This window comes from Entelurus aequoreus, linkage group LG01, assembly GCF_033978785.1.
Source record: "Entelurus aequoreus isolate RoL-2023_Sb linkage group LG01, RoL_Eaeq_v1.1, whole genome shotgun sequence".
NCBI classification, from domain to species: domain Eukaryota; kingdom Metazoa; phylum Chordata; class Actinopteri; order Syngnathiformes; family Syngnathidae; genus Entelurus; species Entelurus aequoreus.
Genome location: NC_084731.1, coordinates 30,931,754 through 30,953,222, shown reverse-complemented (window position 1 = coordinate 30,953,222; position 21,469 = coordinate 30,931,754). Strand labels below are relative to the sequence as shown.

At 42.6% G+C, this 21,469-nt stretch overlaps 1 protein-coding gene across 1 annotated transcript; it reads left to right on the top strand.

The window, feature by feature from the left end:
* Positions 1–191: 191 nt before the first annotated feature.
* Positions 192–21,241, top strand: grm7 (glutamate metabotropic receptor 7). Its single transcript, XM_062047534.1, has 9 exons — positions 192–1,362; positions 3,350–3,566; positions 3,954–4,089; positions 4,166–4,320; positions 4,564–4,701; positions 4,910–5,110; positions 6,897–7,036; positions 19,350–20,285; positions 20,381–21,241. Exons 1-9 carry the CDS (start codon positions 871–873, stop codon positions 20,780–20,782), a joined length of 2,817 nt encoding a protein of 938 aa, XP_061903518.1. The 5' UTR covers positions 192–870; the 3' UTR covers positions 20,783–21,241.
* Positions 21,242–21,469: the final 228 nt, after the last annotated feature.

Sequence of the window (21,469 nt, the reverse complement as noted above, 5' to 3'; positions counted from 1 at the left end):
TTGCAGGGTGAAGCAATTCCCAATCCGCTCTCGCGCTAACGTGTCAACAACTTGTTTCCCACTTATGTCAACAATGTTTTTGTTATTGATCAAATTGTTGATTCCTTTTGTTGTCATCTATACCTCCGTTGTCGTCGTCTTCGCCACAGAAACCTGCTGAGTGGGGGGCGGGGGGGTGTTGATGTCGTGTTGTCTCCATCACATAACTCCGCCCACTTCTTTCTTGACCTTTCCACTTGAGTGTTGGTGGACTTCATTTGTCCTCACCTTGGACATTATTTGTGAAATAAAACACTGATGTCTTAGTAACTGGACACCTGTATATAATGTGGGCAAGGCATTTGTCCCCTTAGGCCACGCCCTTCATCATTTACACAAAATACATAGATTGTTGCCAAAGACCTAAACAGTACAAATCGGACCGATGACGTCATTATTGTGTCGGACTGTTAAGATAAAGGAGGTGACAGGTGGTTGCTGCAGAGCTCCTCATTCACGACAACAGTCAGCTGGACGCCCCCTCTCCTCCCTCCATTGGGAGCGCGCCGTGAGAGCCTGACGGAGCGCGGAATCTCCCGCCATTCCCTCACTGCTCCTTCGTCGCCAGCGTGCACGTCTCCTTTTCTCGCGCTCACACGCACTGACCCGCAATGTGGGCGAGCGTGCGGCAGCCGCAGCACCCTGGCGCACACTCGCGCAGCAGTGCCCTCCGCTGAGCGCAGAACCCGCGAACATTTGGCGGTTTTTTTTGTTTTTTTCCCTTTCTTGCTTTTTACTTGTCAAATTGATAAGGATGAAGTGGCGCCAAGTATCCTGAGTGGTTTGGACTCCGCAGCTGGTTCAGGGGGTTGGGGGGTTTGGGGTCCAGTCATGGGCAGCCCGGAACCCACGCCCCTCAGCTTCATGTGGCTCGTGCACACGTGCGTGCAGCTGGCACGCTGCCAGGAGTTCTTGGCGCCACATTCCATCCGCGTGGAGGGTGATGTCACGCTCGGGGGGCTGTTCCCCGTGCACGCCAAGGGGGTGCCCGGCGGTCCCCCCTGCGGGGACCTGAAGAAGGAGACCGGCATCCAGCGCCTGGAGGCCATGATGTACGCGCTCGACGTCATAAACGGCGACGAGCGCCTGCTGCCCAACATCACGCTGGGCGCGCGCGTGCTCGACACATGCTCGCGGGACACGCACGCGCTCGAGCAGTCCCTGACGTTCGTGCAAGCGCTCGTGCAGACGGACACGTCGGACGTGCGCTGCACCGACGGGGACGCGCCCGTGTTCGTGGAGGCGGAGAAGGTGGCGGGCGTGGTGGGCGCGTCCGCCAGCGCCGTGTCCATCATGGTGGCCAACATTCTGCGGCTCTTCCAGGTAACGCCCCCTTCGCTTCCCGCCCACCTGTTGACCGGCTCCACGTCACGTCAGCAGGGTGGGCGGGGCCTGTGTTGAGTGCTCTCACGAGACAGCAGGTGTCATTAGCTTACATGGTTAGCTTGTATAGTTAGCATTTATAGTTAGCATGTACTTAGCGCTAACACGCACAATGAATAATTCATTATTTAAAGTGAAAACCCAAATTTAACCTTTATCCAATCCATATCCTAACTTCATGACAACAATGTAATTTCCCCATTGTGGTATACATTTAAAAAAGTATATCCTTTTTTAAACAGCCCTTGTCCCATGTTAGCATTGTTAGCTTTATTGCCAGCACCGTTAGCACCGTCACATATCCTAACCCTACTTTCCAATCCAATCCAATCCACTTTATTTATATAGCACATTTAAACAACAAAATGTTTCCAAAGTGCTGCACAACAATATTAAAAACAATATTCAAATATTATCCTTAGCTCCACCAATGACTGAATAAAAACAAAAAATAAACACATATAAAAACAATATAAAATAAATACGATTAAAAATGATTTTAAAGGGTAAAACCAATTAAAACAGTGAATAGAAATCAAAATTTTAAAAACACAGAGGACAACACAACTCACGTAGTGTTAAAAGCCAGAGAATAAACGTGGGTCTTAAGACGAGACTTAAAACACTCAACTGTGGGAGCAGTTTGAACATGGAGGGGCAGAGGTGTTCCAGAGCATAGGGCCGACCACAGAGAAGGCCCTGTCTCCCCTGGTTTTGAGTCTGGTCTTGGGCACTACGAGCTGGAGCTGGCTCTCGGACCTCAGAGCGCGCGCAGGATTATAAATTTGGATGAGGTCCGAGATATACTGAGGTGCCAGTCCATGTAAAGCTTTAAAAACAAACAGCAAGGTTTTAAAATCAATTCTAAGATGAACATCGTTTGTCCCTTTAGTCATCCATCCATCCATTTTCTACCGCTTGTCCCTTTTTTGGGGTCGCAGGGGGTGTAGCCTAGCTATCTCAGCTGCATTCGGGCGTAAGGCGCACAAGTCATGTTAGATAGTCATGTTAGTAGTATTGTTAGCACTGTTAGCATCATCCCATATCCTAACCCTACTTTGACAACATTTGTCTCTTTAGTCATGTTAGCATTATTGTTAGCATCATCACATATCCTAACTCTACTTTGACAACATTTGTCCCTTTAGTCATGTTAGCATTATTGTTAGCATCATCACATATCCTAACCCTACTTTGACAGCGTTTGTCCCTTTAATCATGTTAGCATTATTGTTAGCATCATCACATATCCTAACCCTACTTTGACAGAGTTTGTCCCTTTAGTCATGTCAGCATTATAGTTAGCACTGTTAGCATCATCACATATCCTAACCCTACTTTGAGACATTCGTCCATTTAGTCATGTCAGCATTATAATTAGCACTGTTAGCATCATCACATATCCTAACCCTACTTTGACAGCATTTGTCTCTTTAGTCATGTCAGCATTATAGTTAGCACTGTTAGCATCATCACATATCCTAACCCTACTTTGACAGCATTTGTCCCTTTAGTCATGTCAGCATTATTGTTAGCACTCTTAGCATCATCCTATATCCTAACCCTACTTTGACAGGGCTTGTCCCTTTAGTCTTGTTAGCATTACTGTTAGCATCATCCCATATCCTAACCCTACTTTGACAGAGTTTGTCCTTTTAGTCATGTTAGCATTATTGTTAGCACTCTTAGCATCGTCCTATATCCTAGCCCTACTTTGACAGGGCTTATCCCTTTAGTCATGTTAGCATTGTTAGCATTACTGTTAGCATCGTCCCATATCCTAAACCTACAGTTGTTAGCGTTGTTGTCAGCACAGTTAGTATCATTGGTTCTCAGTATATTCCTTGTGTGACTAGATGTCAGCTAATATGATCAATAAAAAGAAAAATATTTAAAAAATGTTTTCAATTGTTGTGTTCACGCTCAGATTCCACAGATTAGCTACGCGTCGACGGCTTCTGAGCTGAGCGACGAGCGGCGTTACGACTTCTTCTCTCGCGTGGTTCCCCCCGACGGCTTTCAAGCTCAGGCCATGCTGGACATTCTCAAGGCGCTCGGATGGACGTACGTGTCCACGGTGGCGTCGGAGGGCAGCTACGGCGAAAGGGGCGTGGACGCCTTCCTGCAGCTTTCGAGAGACGCAGGTGAGATCTGTCATTAACGTCCGACCTTTCGGTTTCGCCAAGAATGGCATTCTTTCAAGGTAAAACCTGGCTGGCAGTTGAAGGGATTGATATGCCGATGGGGTCGCCATGGCAACCACCTTGACCACACCTTGCAACACGTTTTAGTAAGACGCTGACTGATTGGACAAAACTGACCTTGTCATTCATCACACATACGCATGTTCCTATTAATTTGACTGTTTACAAAAAGTATTGGGACACAGCTCTAGATCCTCACATGCTTGAAGGAGTTTGGTGCGGAAGAACCTCCAACAAGCGAAGTGATTGACGGCTAACTGTGCATGAGTCACGTGGTCTGATGATGTCTTTGGCCGACTTTAACTTTAGCATACCTTTGGTCCTCAGGTGGAACGTGCGTGGCTCAGTCTGTGAAGATTCCACACCACCCCACGACATCCTTCTTTGACAAAGTCATCCGCCTCCTGCTGGACACGCCCGCCGCCCGTGCCGTCATCCTCTTCGCTTCTGATGATGACATCAGGTACTCGCGTGGAGGTCATGTGACAATATGTGCAAACGCATGACTCACTGTGTGCGTGTATGTGTATTTGTTCCAGAGGCGTCCTGAGTGCCAGCAAGCGGGCGCAGCAGGTGGATCACTTCCTGTGGATCGGCTCCGACAGCTGGGGCGCTAATAATGCTCCCGTCCATCAGCTGGAAGACACCGCCGCCGGCGCCATCACCATCTTGCCCAAAAGAGCCACTATCAAAGGTAACATGCCAATCAATCAATAGATCAATGGATGGATGCTTTCATTTGGTCTTCCGCCTGGGAATAACCCTATTCCTGGGATGAGGTTGCCATGGCAACAACATCAGCAGCAAATGGTTTCAACAAGTGTGTGTGTGTGTGTGTGTGTGTGTGTGTGTGTGTGTGTGTGTGTGTGTGTGTGTGTGTGTGTGTGTGTGTGTGTGTGTGTGTGTGTGTGTGTGTGTGTGTGTGTGCACATTGCAGGCTTTGACGCATACTTCATGTCACGCACGTTGGAGAACAACCGCAGAAACGTTTGGTTTGCTGAGTTCTGGGAGGAGAACTTCCACTGTCAGCTGACCAACACGCCCACACAACGGCACGCCGCCAGGAAGTGCACGGGTGAGCACGCACATCCTACGTTTGTGACTGCGTCTGCATTTTTAATGCACGACCTCATCCTTCATTTTTTTTGTCTGTGGCCCACGCTGCAATACGTTTGTACACTCCTGCCTTAGAAGGTCTTGTAAATAATCTGTTCCAGGGTCAAACTGTGGCCATCTGTAATACAAAGGTGGGGTTGATGTGTTCTGATCCAAACGTCTCTCAGGTCAGGAGCGGATCGGCATGGACTCCAGGTACGAGCAGGAGGCCAAAGTGCAGTTTGTGATGGATGCCGTGTACGCCATGGCCTACGCGCTGCACAACATGCATGCTGACCTTTGCCCCCCGAACTCCGCCATCTGTCCCAATATGGAGATGGCTGGCGGCAAGAAGCTGCTTAAGTACATCCGCGCTGTCAAATTCAACGGTGAGCCGCCATCTTGTCACCAGATTAGTGGGACTGTAACATGCGAGGTAGAAATAATCAAGTTAAAAGCAGTACAAATCCATACATTTTGTATTCATCATAATCATCATAATGTTTGCTAGATCACAATTACGTCACCCTGCTAATAAAATGCATCCACTCGTAGCATGACACACAGTCGTGTGCGTATTTTACATGAAAAATTCACAAACCACACTTCTAAAAGTCAAAACAACAGCGATGAATTCAAAGTGTGCATTTTTTTTTTTTTTTTAAGATTGTGTTATTAATAACCAGTGTTGGGTTAGTTACTGAAAACCAGTAACTAGTTACATTTACTAGTTACTTAATTGAAAAAGTAACTGAGTTACTAACTCAGTTACTTACACCAAAAAGTAATGCGTTACTGTGAAAAGTAACTATTTAGTTACTTATATACAGTATATTTTTTTATTCTTTTAAGGCCCCCTTTAATGCCCTTTCAGCCTTCATTTAAGTACTGTTATTGCACTGGAGAATAATATAATGTGTTGATCAACTTGACATGCATTTGCATCACTGAACTCTGCTAAGCAATGTGGTCTACATACAACACACAAAGACAAAGATATGTTTCAAAGGGCCAATTTATTTTGGGCCAGAACAAATTGACAAAACTATTTTAAATAGCTGCAACATAACATACATAAGTAACAAACAGCACAATAACAACATAGCTGTAAACCAAGGAAGGCACACACTACATACACAAAGCCTAACCAGGCGTTTTTTTCTCTCAAGGAATTCTGAAATAAAATCATGTCTGAAGCCCAGAACACTCTACACATTTCCCCAGTTTTAGTTTAGAGATAAGGAAAGATTGGCCTGGCCCACTAGCATCCCTCTTTATGTTTGTGAACTTTATAGTCTATACATTTAGAGTGATGTGATAATCAAACACTCTAGAAGTCTAGAATGAAAGAGCAACAGTATATAAGAGAATTGACAGAGTGTGTGTACCTTCAGTGCTGAATGATGAGCAAAGGCAGAGTTTGGAGTGTTTTCTTTAGCTCGCTTTCCATTTTTATGTACTCACTGTGCAGGTGCCATTTGACACCCGGTATCATGCTCATTAGCTGCCTGAAAGCAGGGGGACTCCACTGTAGAAATAGCCTGCATGTCTTCTAGCACACACGCTGCAATGGCTCTTTCACTGTTGTCTTGGCTAGCAGTGCCTCGTTAAAATCCAGCCGCTGTTGCTTAGGAGGTGAAGCGTGTCTCTCTTTACTAGCTTCGTCGAAGCATGTTGCTTTTGTAGCTGTTTCAGCAGATTTGAATTGCTAGGATAGGATCTTTGATCCAAGACACAACTTACATTTAACTAAAATGTTCTTTTCTTTGTGGTCGACAAAAGAAAATTAGTGAGAATATCTCCATGTTAAGAAACTCGACTTCTGGCTCCGCCATGATGTAAACACAGACACGCCCCCTCCCACACACACACAGAGCGCGCCTCTTCTCCGTTGCCTCTTCTCCGTTGCCTCTTCTCCGTCGCCTCTTCTGCAGCGCTCCAATAAAACACTCAGATCTTCTCAGTTTCTAGCCGATACTACATAAAAAATAACGTAAAATAACGCAGTAACACATCATGTAGTAACGGTAACTGAGTTACTGGATATAAAAAATAACGCGTTAGATTACTATTTACAGCCGAAAGTAACGGCGTTACAGTAACGTCACCAACACTGTTAATAACAATGTCAAAAGTGGCTTATAGAACATATTTATTGTATTCTTTCACATACAGGAAGTGCAGGTACTTCAGTCACATTCAATCATAACGGCGACGCCCCGGGACACTACGACATCTTCCAGTACCAGTGGAACGACGTCAACGGGCCAGGATACCGTGTCATAGGACAGTGGACAGAAACTCTGCAGCTCAACGTGAGTTTTTCATCTAAAACTTCTGAGAGTCCTGACAACACATCGGTAAGCTGCTAAATGCTACGCTACATCCATCACATAATGACCACTGTGTCTGTTTGCAGCTAAATGCTACACTACATGCAATACATGTTGACAACTATTTCTGTTGACGGCTAAATGCTACGATTCATCCTCCAAAAATTGATAACTCTGAATGTTAGCTGCTAATTGATACACTGCGTGCTACACACATACAGTGGGTCTGGGTTAGCTTTTGCTTCAGCCCTTAATTAAAGCGTGAGTGAAAAATATGTGAAGAATGTACTCCACACCTGTTGAGACCTGGTAAGTTCGAAAGAGAAAGAGATGATACAGTATTATCTGCGCACAGATGCCACCTGGTGGTTGTTTGAGCACACAGCAGCTAGTCCTAGATAGGCCCACTCCTTAATGCTTCAGTCCCACACAGGATTCTCACAGGAATGAGGAAAAAAAAACAACCCTATCAACTGTAGATAACCGTGTTGGTCAGCTGCTAAATGCTATACTATGTGCTCCACATATTATGACTTTGTCTGTTAGCTGCTAAATACTATGCTATAAACTCCATATTTTGATATTGGTAACTGTTAGCTGCTAAATGCTATGCTACATCCACCACCTAATGACCACTGGGTCTGTTAGCAGCTAAATGCTACATTACATGCTCTACATGTTGATGACTCTTTCTGTTAGCGGCTAAATGTTACGCTTTATACTCCACATATTGATAACTGTGTCTGTTAGCTGCTAAATGCTATAATGCATGTGCTTCATACTAATGACTCTTTCTGTTAGTGGCTAAATGCTACACTTAGTACTCCACATTTTGATAGCTGTGTTTGTTGGCTGCTAAATGTTATGTTAGCTAATGTCAGTTAGCTTCCATAACCAGCCATAATGGAGGGGAATCAAGTGCTTCATATTGCAGCCAATATTTAAGAATTCTAATGTCGGTGGCCAAGTAGAAAAACATAAAGTTTGGTAATGCCAATCCTCCCGACGATTTGGGTCTCTGTAAATATTGTTTACAAAATCTCTGAGTCTTTTTATTCCAAATGAAGTCTAAAATCTGACCATTTAATTTACGAAAGAAGGACTGAGGGAGAAAAAGTGATATACACTGGAACAAATTTTAAAAATGCATAAGTACATTCATTTTTAATGGAGTTGACAAGAGCCACTCTAGATATATTAAGGACCAGCAATCAAAATCTCTCTGGATTCTGGACAACAATGGAGCAAAGTTGGCTTTACTAAACTCTGCCAGTGTATGTGTGACCTGGACACCCGCCAAGTTTATGAAACTTTGCGAGGAGATTTTAAAGGGAAAATTGTGAAAGGATATTTCTTAGCAGCAGAATTTATAGGATATATTTCACTTTAACCCAAGTTCAATATGTAGCGAGACACATGTCCAAAAATCTGGAGAGTACTCAAGGCAGTCAAGACCGAGGTGGACATGTCCGAAACATATAAAAGGAGGTCATCTGCGTAGAGAGAGACATTCACCTGCACATTGTGTCTACATATGTCTGTAATAAGCGGGTTGGTACAAAACGCATTGCAAAAAGCAATAGGCTCAGGGGGCAGCCCTGCCGTGTGGAACAGTGATTGCAAAAATTAAGTTCAAGTTAAAGTACCAATGATTGTCACACACACAATAGGTGTGGTGAAATTTGTCCTCTGCATTTGACCCATCCCCTTGTTCACCCCATGGGAGGTGAGGGGAACAGTGGGGAGCAGTGGGCAGCAGTGGGCAGCAGTGGGCAGCAGCGGCCGCGCCCGGGAATCATTTTTGGTGATTTAGCCCCCAATTCCAACCCTTGATGCTGAGTGCCAAGCAGGGAGGTAATGGGTCCCATTTTTATAGTCTTTGGTATGAGTCGGCTGGGGTTCGTACTCACAACCCACCGATCTCCACTAGGCCACTGAATATTCTAATTGAACATTATTTGTCCTGACTGAGGCCTCAGGAGATGAATATAGGAGCTTTAATCCATGAAATAAAACCAGGACAGGACATAAAATAGATAATTCCACTCTACTCTGTCAAATGCCTTTTCAGCATCCATAGATATCACTGCCTCTTCAGTGTTAAGAGCAGGCACATCATACAATATATTGAAAAGACGATTAGAAAAGGAGCGCCTGTTCCGAATGAACCTGGTTTAATCTGCATTAATAATAGAAGGAAGAATAGTATTCAGACATAAAGCTAGAAGTTTGTATAATAATTTAAAGTCCACATTTAGCAGACTAATAGGGCGATACGAAGTGTACACAAAGGGTCCTTGCCTTTTTTAAATAGGCGAGGAATTGAAGCTTGGTTGAGCGTTTGCAGGAGGCAGCTAGATTCAAACGATTCATTGTACATGTCCATTAATAAAGGGGCTAGCTAAAAAGAGAAGATGAGTATTGGGACACATAGAAATTCCTAAATACATTATTGATCTCAAGATCATCCGTAACTATACCTGAATCGGGTTGAATCTGCAAAATATAATGGGATGCTGATATCTGGCGTAATTGATGAGCTAATAGTTTTTTAGCTTTATCGCCATGTTCATAAAAGTGAGATCTTGAATGGAGAATTTGTTCAGTAGCAAGGTCTGTCACGAGGACATCCAGTTCTGTCTGTAAAGAGAGCCTTTCCTTATAAGTGGCTGGGTTTTGAGAGGTGGAGTACAAAATTTATCTAACAGATTGTGTCACACGAGGCAATTTATTCTTCCTGAGTTTTTTCTTATAACTTGCAGAGGATATTATCTCCCCCTTAATGTATGCCTTCAACGCCTCTCAGAATACAGAGGCCGACATCCCGGCCTTGTTCAAGAGCACAAAAAAACCTATTTTGACGTGAAACAAAATCCACATAGTCCTCATTTAAAAGTAATCATATATTTAGACGTGTGGTTGTCAGATTTTTAAAGAGTAAATCCATTGAAATTGAAGCATGATCTGAGATAACAATTGCATCATATTTGAAAATAGATATAGATGAAAGTAATTTATTTTCAACTTCAAATTAGTCTAAGCGGGTTTTAATTATGATGAACGTTAGAAGAAGGAATATTGCCTTCTAGAGGGATTAAAAAAGCGCCAGACATCTGAAACAGAAAAATATTCCATAAAAGACGGAATTACCATCCATCCCCATCCATTTTCTACCGCTTGTCCCTTTTGGAGTCGCGGGGGTGCTGAGCGGAAGGCGGGGTACACCCTGGACAAGTCGCCACCTCATCGCAGCTGAATTACCATAGCGGTTTTTAGTTTTGTGTAATGAGCGATCAAGATGGGGATCGAGCCAACAGTTAAAGGGAAAACTGCACTTTTTTGGGAATTTTGCCTATCGTTCAGAATCATTATGAAAGACACAATGACATTTTTTTTTAATGCATTCTAACTTGTAATTAAAAGTCCACTTACAGCGAATCTAATGGGAGCTCCTCTATTTCACCCATAAAATCCAATAAATAACCGTTCAAAAACCGCCATCCAACTGCCAACAATACTCCATTTACATTTTGTGATTTGAACTTTAACCAAGTATTAGTGATATTGTTATTATAAGCGCTAACGCAGACAAACTATTTATAGTGGCGATGTGATCACTAGCTGTGCCTATTTTTACATCATCGAGTGGCCTGCTGCTTTCTCGCTTCCTTGCTCCCTGTAATTAATTTTAGATCATAAATCATGTATCTCACCTGGACAGATGCGTTTTTTAAATTAATGTGCTGCGTATGCTTAAAAGGATCAAACTACGAAAATATTAATTGTTATTATAAATGTGCCTGTCACTACATTACATACAGTCATGGTCAAAAGTTTACATACACTTGTGAAGGACATAATGTCATGGCTGTCTTGAGTTTCCAATAATTTCTACAACTCTTATTTTTTTGTGATAGATTGATTGGAGCACATACTTGTTTGTCACAAAAAACATTCATGAAGTTTGGTTCTTTTATGAATTTATTATGAGTCTACTGAAAATGTGACCAAGTCTGCTGGGTCAAAAGTATACATACAGCAATGTTAATATTTGGTTACATGTCCCTTGGCAAGTTTCACTGCAATAATGCGCTTTTGGTAGCCACCCACAAGCTTCTGGCAAACTTCTGGTTGAATTTTTGACCACTCCTCTTTGACAAAATTGGTGCAGTTAAGCTACATTCATTGGTTTTTTGACATGCACTTGTTTCTTCAGCATTGCCCACATGTTTATGTCAGGACTTTGGGAAGGCCATTCTAAAACCTTAATTCTAGCCTGATCTAGCCATTCCTTTAGCACCGAGTGTAATGACTGCATCACACGAGCCCTATTTAAATGGGCTCAGAGAAGTCAACAGGTGTCGTCAATCATAATCACTCACATGAAGTTAAGAGGCCATGCCATGAAGCTCATTTGATTTGATTGTAACTTTTCTACATCACCAAACTTGATAATGTATGTTGCTGTATGTATACTTTCATGCCGCCCCTAAATGTAGTCCTTTAGCTCCAAAATGCCTCCTAGATCAAATCTTGGGCAACTCCCATTTTATTATTTTTGTCGACAAAGTCCGCTGTCTTTGTTGGATCATCGAATCTGTGAGTCTTGCCGTTGGATAAAGTGATCCGCAACGTCGCAGGAAAGAGAAGACCAGACCTCACGCTGGGACATGGATGAAGCCTCTTCTTCACCGCAGCAAAGGCTGCTTGCTTCCGAGCCATAGTCAGGGTGAAGTCGGGAAAAATTGAAATCCTCTTGCCTATATAGGATCGCAGAGAAGCCTCGCCTGCACTTGGCAGAAGAAGGTTTGCATAATTAGGGTCCGGTGGGCGCAGTCCAACATGGGCCCGTCGTCCAGTTTCAGAACGAATGCGCATGTTGCCCGTCCTCTTAAAAGGGGAGGGGGTGTCGCACTAATATACAATGAAAATTTCAACCTCACCCTAACCTAAATAATAAATATAAATCGTTTGAGGTGCTTACTATGAGGTCTGTCACACCGCTACCTCTCGACCTGGCTGTTATCTACCGCCCCCCTGGGCCCTTTTCGGACTTTATCAGTGAATTCTCAGAGTTCGTTGCTGATCTAGTGACGCACGCCGACAATATAATCATAATGGGGGACTTTAATATCCATATGAATACCCCATCGGACCCTCAGTGCGTGGCGCTCCAAACCATAATTGATAGCTGTGGTCTTACACAAATAATACATGAACCCACGCATCGCAACGGTAATACAATAGATCTAGTGCTTGTCAGGGGTGTCACCACCTCCAAAGTTATGATACTTCCATATACTAAAGCAGGGGTCACCAACGTGGTGCCCGCGGGCAACAGGTCGCCCGTAAGGACCAGATGAGTCGCCCGCGGGCCTGTTCTAAAAAAAATAAAATTTAAAAATTAAAAAAAAAAAAAATTTTTTTTTTTTTTTTTTTTTTTTTTTTGAATTAAATCTACATAGAAAAAACACAAGATACACTTTCAATCAGTGCATCAACCCAAACAACCTCCCCCATGCACACTCATCCACACCCACTCACACAAAAGGGGTTATTTCTTTCTGCTACCAATATTCTGGTTCCCACAACATAGACAACACATCTGCAAGGGACACAGTCCCTGAAGCACACATGATTGTATAGGCTGCTGGTCCACTAACATTTTCATTAATTACTATTTTTTATGTAATTATTTTTATATTGTTTTACTTTCTTTTTTATCCAAGAAAATGTTTTTTATTTATTTATCTTATTTTATTTTATTTTTTAAAAAAGGGCCTTATCTTCAACAGACCAGGTTGTCAATGAAATTAGATTTGTTTAAAGGGTTTTTTAAACCAGGCCCAGTCCAGATAATGTCCAAGTAGGACTCAGCAACACACACCTTCATTCATGTACACAGAAAAAAATTAGGGAACACAACAGATTGCATATAATTTATAAACAAAATTACATTTTCAAAATAAGCATTTATGTACAGTCCAGATTATGTCCAGGTCACTCAAATTAGGGAACACAACAACAGATATCATATAATCTATAAACATAATTATACTTTCAAAATAAGCCTTTGAGGACTTCTCATCTTTTTTTAAATGTTTTTTGGCATCATTATCGTTTTCAACCATGTAACTTTCTAAAGTTAGAAAATACTGAATAAATGTTTTAAAGAAAGTAATACTAAGTGAATATCTGTTTTTGGCCTTAAAAATAAACATTTTACCGAGTACTATAATTAAATTGACTAAATCATGATTGTCAATGAACTCTCCTAAAATAACAGAAACCACATTAAGCTTCATAAACAAACCAATCCTTAAACACATTTTTTTCAACTTCCACCCAAAACAAAGACACAATATGACAATACCAAAACAAATGCAGGGTGGATTCAGGTTCCTGACAACAAAATCGGCAATCATCTGACTCTGTCATATTCCATAATTTTAACATTTTCCCTGTGGGTAAGAAGTTATAAATAATTTTAATTTGAAAATAACGATTTTGCACATCGATAGTGGTTTTATAGATTAGTTTGAATATGGCATCCCATGGCAACGGGCAGTCAAAAAAGTCCTCCCATTTTCCATTTGTGTTGTATGAGGCAGCCTTCAAAGATTTCTTTATTAAATAAAAATTATATATTTTTCTATTTATTTTACTTCCTTTTTGCCAACTAGAATTTCTTATTAGAGGTTTACAAACTAATAATTTAGTAGTTCCATAATTAATTATTTGTTTCCATCTTTTCCCAATTACTCCAGTTAGTTGATAAAATGAAAAGCTTGAGCAAGCATCACCATACATAGCTCTAAATTCATCATACTTCATAATTTTACCATTCTCATTGATAATATCATTGACAAAAATGATTCCTCTTTCAAACATATTTTTCCAAAAGAAAGGCTTTCCATCTATTACAATATTATAGTTCATCCATATTAACTGCTGCAAAATATCGTCTCTTTTTTCTGGCACATAAAATTGAAAACACCACTATGAGTGGATTGTTTCCTTTATGAACCCCGCCATGTTTCCCAGCAGACTCTCTGGGAGGGGATCACTTGTAAAAAAGGATACAATTTATTTTGACATGTTTTTTGTCCAACAGGACATTTGTGTACCACTCAATGTTTAAATACATCTTTGGAACAATTGATGCTTTTAAAGACAGACACATAGCTTCAAGGTTGAGAAGTTTCAGGCCCCCATATTCATACTCTTTGTACAAAACCTTTCTTTTAATCTTTTCTGGTTTGCCGTTCCAGACAAAATCGAAGACCCTCCGCTCATAAATCTTAAAAAAGTTTTGTGATGGAGCTGGTAATGACAAAAACAAATAAATAAATTGAGGAATAATTAACGAGTTGGCAATAGACATTTTACCATACAAGGTTAGGGATTTCCCTTTCCATAATTGCATAATTTTGTCCAGCTTTCTTAGTCGATTATCATAATTTACTGAGCCTAGATCTTCCAGATTTTCTGGGACAACAACACCAAGTATGTTAACTGGTCCATCTCTCCACAAAACAGGCACTTTGCATTCCATTCGAAAGGACGTTCTCTTTAGATTTCCGATCCTTAACATTTTACATTTATCATAATTAAGCTTAAGGCCAGATTGCTGTGAAAATATGTCCAAAAGATTAAGAAGGTTCCGCAAACAATGAGGAAAAATCTTATCTTTGTGAATCAGCCTTTTCTGACATGAACTTCATCAAGAACAAACACAGAACACGCCTCACTGATGCACATCTGCAAGACTCACTCAGAGTTGCAGTGTCAAGTTACACACCAGAGTACAACACACTAGTTAACAGCATGCAATGCCAGGCTTCCCACTAACTGACAAAGAAACAGATAACAGATTTGGTGTCCAGTTCAAAGTGTGACATGATTTAAAAATTTGAGAGTTTACTTTTGTATTTTACATGAGTTATTATTTGTACAAACATGGTGCAAAGTAATTCATGATTTGTTAAAAAATGTTAGTGGCTAGCTAGTTAAAATGGGATATTGTGATTTCACAAGACTGTCTTAGAAGTGATCATTTGAAAATGTTCAATTTGAAAAATGTGCACTTAGAGAAAATATAAAAATAAAGTGTTGCATATTGATATTTATCTGTTTCTATATATATTTATTGTGAGAAATCATTAAGATGATCAGTGTTTCCACAAAGATAAATATCATTAATTATAACAGAGTTAAAGGTAAAATGAGCAAATTGGCTACTTCTGGCAATTTATTTAAGTGTGTATCTAACTGGTAGCCCTTCGCATTAATCAGTACCCAAGAAGTAGCCCTTGGTTTCAAAAAGGTTGGTGACCCCTGTACTAAAGTAATGTCCGATCATTACCTTATAAAATTTGAAGTTTTGACTCATTGTCAACAAGCTAATAATAATAATAACTGCTATAGCGGCCGCAACATTAATGCTGCCACAACGATGACTCTTGCTGACCTACTGCCTTCGGTAATGGCACCATTCCCAAATTATGTCGGCTCTATTGATAACCTCACTAACAACTTTGACGATGCCTTGCGCGAAATTATTGATAGTATAGCACCGCTAAAGCAAAAAAGGGCCCCTAAAAGGCGCACCCCATGGTTTACAGAAGAAATTAGAGCTCATAAATTATCATGTAGAAAACTGGAACGCAAATGGCGCGCGACTAAACTTGAGGTTTTCCATCAAGCATGGAGTGATAGTTTAATAACTTATAAACGCATGCTTACCTTAGCTAAAGCTAAATACTACTCAAATCTCATCCGCCTCAACAAAAACGATCCTAAATTTCTGTTTAGTACAGTAGCATCGCTAACCCAACAAGGGACTCCTCCCAGTAGCTCCACCCACTCGGCAGATGATTTTATGAATTTCTTTAATAAGAAAATTGAACTCATTAGAAAGGAGATTAAAGACAACGCATCCCAGCTACAACTGGGTTCTATTAACACAAATACGACTGTATATACGACGGACACTGCCCTCCAAAATAGTCTCTCTATTTTTGATGAAATAACATTAGAGGAATTATTACAGCGTGTAAGTGGGATAAAACAAACAACATGTTTACTTGACCCACTTCCTGGGAAACTTATCAAGGAACTGTTTGTATTATTAGGTCCATCAGTGTTAAATATTATAAACTTATCACTTTCCACCGGCACTGTTCCCCTAGCATTCAAAAAAGCGGTTATTCATCCTCTGCTCAAAAGACCTAACCTCGATCCTGACCTCATGGTAAACTACCGACCGGTCTCCCACCTTCCGTTTATTTCCAAAATTCTCGAAAAAATTGTTGCACAGCAGCTAAATGAACACTTAGTGACTAACAATCTCTGTGAACCTTTTCAATCCGGTTTCAGGGCAAGTCACTCTACGGAGACAGCCCTCGCAAAAATGACTAATGATCTATTGCTAACGATGGATTCTGATGCGTCATCTATGTTGCTGCTTCTTGATCTTAGCGCCGCTTTCGATACCGTCGATCATAATATTTTATTAGAGCGTATCAAAACACGTATTGGTATGTCAGACTTAGCCTTGTCTTGGTTTAACTCTTATCTTACTGACAGGATGCAGTGCGTCTCCCATAACAATGTGACCTCGGACTATGTCAAGGTAACGTGCGGAGTTCCCCAGTGTTCGGTTCTTGGCCCTGCACTCTTTAGTATTTACATGCTGCCGCAGGGTGACATCATACGCAAGTACGGTGTTAGCTTTCACTGTTATGCTGATGACACTCAACTCTACATGCCCCTAAAACTGACCAACACGCCAGACTGTAGTCAGCTGGAGGCGTGTCTTAATGAAATTAAACAATGGATGTCCGCTAACTTTTTGCAACTCAACGCTAAGAAAACGGAAATGCTGATTATCGGTCCTGCTAGACACCAACATCTATTTAATAATACCACCTTAACATTTGACAACCAAACAATTAAACAAGGCGACTCTGTAAAGAATCTGGGTATTATCTTCGACCCAACGCTCTCGTTTGAGTCACACATTAAGAGTGTTACTAAAACGGCCTTCTTTCATCTCCGTAATATCGCTAAAATTTGTTCCATCTTGTCCGCTAGCGACGCTGAGATCATTATTCATGCGTTCGTTACGTCTCGTCTCGATTACTGTAAGGTATTATTTTCGGGTCTCCCTATGTCTAGCATTAAAAGATTACAGTTGGTACAAAATGCGGCTGCAAGGCTTTTGACAAAAACAAGAAAGTTTGATCATATTACGCCTATACTGGCTCACTTGCACTGGCTTCCTGTGCACTTAAGATGCGACTTTAAGGTTTTACTACTTACGTATAAAATACTACACGGTTTAGCTCCAGCCTATCTCGCCGATTGTATTGTACCATATGTCCCGACAAGAAATCTGCGTTCAAAGAACTCCGGCTTATTAGTGATTCCCAGAGCCAAAAAAAAGTCTGCGGGCTATAGAGCGTTTTCTATTCGGGCTCCAGTACTCTGGAATGCCCTCCCGGTAACAGTTAGAGATGCTACCTCAGTAGAAGCATTTAAGTCCCATCTTAAAACTCATTTGTATAATCTAGCCTTTAAATAGACCCCCCTTTTTTAGACCAGTTGATCTGCCGTTTCTTTTCTTCTCTTCTCTTCTCCCCTGTCCCTTGCGAGGGGGAGTTGCATAGGTCCGGTGGCCATGGATGAAGTGCTGGCTGTCCAGAGTCGGGACCCCGGGTGGACCACTAGCCTGTGCATCGGTTGGGGACATCTCTGCGCTGCTGACCCATCTCCGCTCGGGATGGTTTCCTGTTGGCCCCGCTGTGGACTGGACTCCCGCTGATGTGTTGGATCCACTGTGGACTGGACTTTCACAATGTTATGTCAGACCCACTCGACATCCATTGCTTTCGGTCTCCCCTAGAGGGGGGGGGGGGGGGGGGGTTACCCACATATGCGGTCCTCTCCAAGGTTTCTCATAGTCATTCACCGACGTCCCACTGTGGCGAGTTTTTCCTTGCCCGTATGTGGGCTCTGTACCGAGGATGTCGTTGTGGCTTGTACAGCCCTTTGAGACACTTGTGATTTAGGGCTATATAAATAAACATTGATTGATTGATTGATGAACCTCCTACAAGAATTGATTTGTGAACTCAGTTGGACGGGGGCCCTTACAGCCCTCAGGGGGGCCCACCACTTCCACTTCCAGACCTCTTTCGAGGAACTCTGAAAAACTTTTATCCTTTCTGAGATTTAAACAGTTCGTACGGCCAAAAACAACGCACGCATAGGGAATTTTTCTTTGAAAAAGGCTAAATGGCGCCTAGTACCCATTAAGAACAGACACTGGCTTGACCACCACGCATATTTATTGAGTGGGACGTGAGCCGGATGTTACATCATTGAAAACCAAGCAATATGCGCCATATATTGATAACTGTGTTTGTTAGCTGCTAAGGCCAAGCTGCTAAATGCTATACTACATGCTCCTTATATTGATCACTCTGTCGGTTAGCTTCTAAATGCTATTCTATATGCTCAATTATATTGATGACCGTGTCTGTTAGCTGCTAAGACTATGCTACATGCTCCATATATTGATAATTGTGTCTGTTAGATGCTAAATCCTATGCAATCAATCAATCAAATTTTATTTATAAAGCCCTTAATCACAAGTGTCTCAAAGGGCTGCACGAGCCCCAACGACATCCTCGGCTCAGACCCCACATCAGGGCAAGAAAAAACTGCAACATGCTCCATTATATTGATGACTGTGTATTTTAGCTGCTAAATGCTACATTCTCCATAGATTGAACACTGTGTCTGTTAGCCGCTAAATGCTATGCTACATGCTCCATATATTGATGACTGTGTCTGTTAGCTGCTAAATGCTACGCTATGTACACACAAGTCAAGTGAATGAAAACAGATGAAATGAGGAAAAGTGGGATTATCCCAATCGTATCCCATCTGCCACTTGTGGGAATGATGGGAGTGGATGAGGATGTTCTTCATGTGAGATTAGCAACTTAATTTGGAAAATGGCTCACCTATAATGACATGTACACTTATTATTATTATTATCCTTATTATCTTTGTCATTATTATTATTATTATTGTTATTAGTTGAAGCAGGGAATCCTTTTCACAATTGACCGAGTGAAGATCCTCCGCCAAGCATGTTTGAGGGTTGCTCCCATGTTTCATTTGATGACACCTTTCCTTATTATTAATGTTATGTTGCCGTAGCAACAGGCACTATATACCAACCGTAAGCACAGCGACGACGAACTGACATGCTTTTTGTCTGCAGGTGGAGGACATGCGATGGGGGCGCGGCAAACAGGATGTTCCTTCGTCTGTGTGCAGCCTTCCGTGTCGGGTGGGCGAGAGGAAGAAGGCGGCGAAGGGCGTGGCCTGCTGCTGGCACTGCGAGCGCTGCGACGGTTACCAGTATCGACACGACGAGTTCACATGCAAGCTGTGCGCCTTCAACATGCGACCCGACGCTAACCGCACTTCCTGTCAGCCCATCCCTGTCATCCACTTGGAATGGGGCTCCCCGTGGGCGCTCGTGCCCGTCTTCCTCGCCATCCTGGGCATCGCTGCCACGCTGGCTGTCACGGCCGCCTACTTGCGTTACAACCACACGGCCGTGGTTCGTGCGTCCGGCCGCGAGCTGAGCTACATGCTCCTGACGGGGATATTCCTGTCCTACGTTGTTACTTTCCCAATGATCGCCAAGCCGGACGCGGGTGTGTGCTCGCTCAGGCGCATATTTTTGGGGCTGGGAATGTGCATCAGCTACGCCGTCATGCTCGCCAAAACACACCGCATCCACGCTATCTCCGGAAGGAGCAAGGTGTCGGTGGCGACACCCCGCCTCGTCAGTCCCGCTTCCCAGCTCGCCGTGGTCTGCGGCCTCGTCGCCGTCCAGCTGCTGGCCACGCTGCTCTGGATCGCCGCCGCCCCATCCCGCGCCCTGGTCGACTACGACCAGCGGAAAAGCGTGGAGCCGGGTTTGGCGCGTGGCGTGTTGAAGTGTGACATGGGCGACCTGCAGACCATCTGCACGCTGGGCTACGCCATCCTGCTGATGGTTGTGTGCGCGGCCTACTCCATCAAGACGCGCCGCCTGCATGACGCCGTCCACGAAGCCAAAGCCATCAGCTTCACTGTCTACACCACTTGCATCGTCTGGCTCGCCTTCATTCCTATTTTCTTCGGAACGCCGCGATCTGCCCACAAGGTGAGTCGCAGCTCCGGCACACTTGAGACGACAACGCATTTATCTAGTTAGCTTACTACAAACCTTTGAGAAAACGATTGTTTGCGGCCCTCCAGCTTCACATCCAGACAACTGCTCTGACCATCTCCATGAGCCTCAGCGCCTCGGTGGCGTTGGGAATGCTCTTTCTTCCCAAGGTGTACGTCATCATCTTCCACCCGGAACTCAACGTAACCCAGAGGAGGCGGTCCTTTAAGGCGGTGGTGACGGCGGCCGCCGCAACTTCAAGATTGGCTCACAAGGTCAGCGAGCGACCCAACGGCGAGGCCAAGACTCAACTGTGCCACAACGTGGACGCCAGCAGTGAGTCACGCCCTCTTAAGTGTACGCTTCATACACATGGAGTGTCCAAACTTTCTCCGACACGGCCACGTACAGAAAAATGTAAAGATGCAATGAACCACTTCGATACATTTTGTAAATTAAGGATGCTCAAAGTAATCCAATACAGTGGATGAAAACCCTGCTAAATTATCTGAACAAATTATCCACATTTTAGCTTTGACTTAGACAAATTAGTTTCATATATAATAATAATAATAACTTTGTTTTATTTTTTACAATATGTCGAGAGACAATAGAAATCAAGCTTTTGGCAGAAAATAGCCCCCGGACCACACTTGGGACAACCGGGTCCAAGTTAGCTACTAGCTCTTTAATGTTAGCAATGGCGCTCAAACGTGAGTATGTAAATGGTTGGCTTCATGCAAACAATGCGTGTCAATCATTTATATTTACACATTTTTTCATCGATGATATGTTCAAGTGTATAATAGAAATTAGTTTACATTTTTGTCATTAGTGATGCGTTCAAGTGTATGAAAAAATAAATGAGTTTACATGTTATGTAATCGGTGATGCGTTCTTGTCTATAAAATAAATTAGTTTGCGTGTTTTGTCGTAATAGATGCGTTCAAGTGTATGAAAAAATAAGTTTGTTTACATGTTTTGTCGTCGGTGATCCGTTCAAGTGTATTAAAGGCAGTGGTGTGTTGTTCATTTTATTTTTTATTTACTCTTCATAAATATATAAAAGTATTCATCATATTCTATGTATATCATATTAGGCTCCAGTGTTGCTGTTTTTAAGTTACAGGTTTTATCCAATCAGAATTCAGCTAGCTTGTTACCAGCGCTGTGTGAAT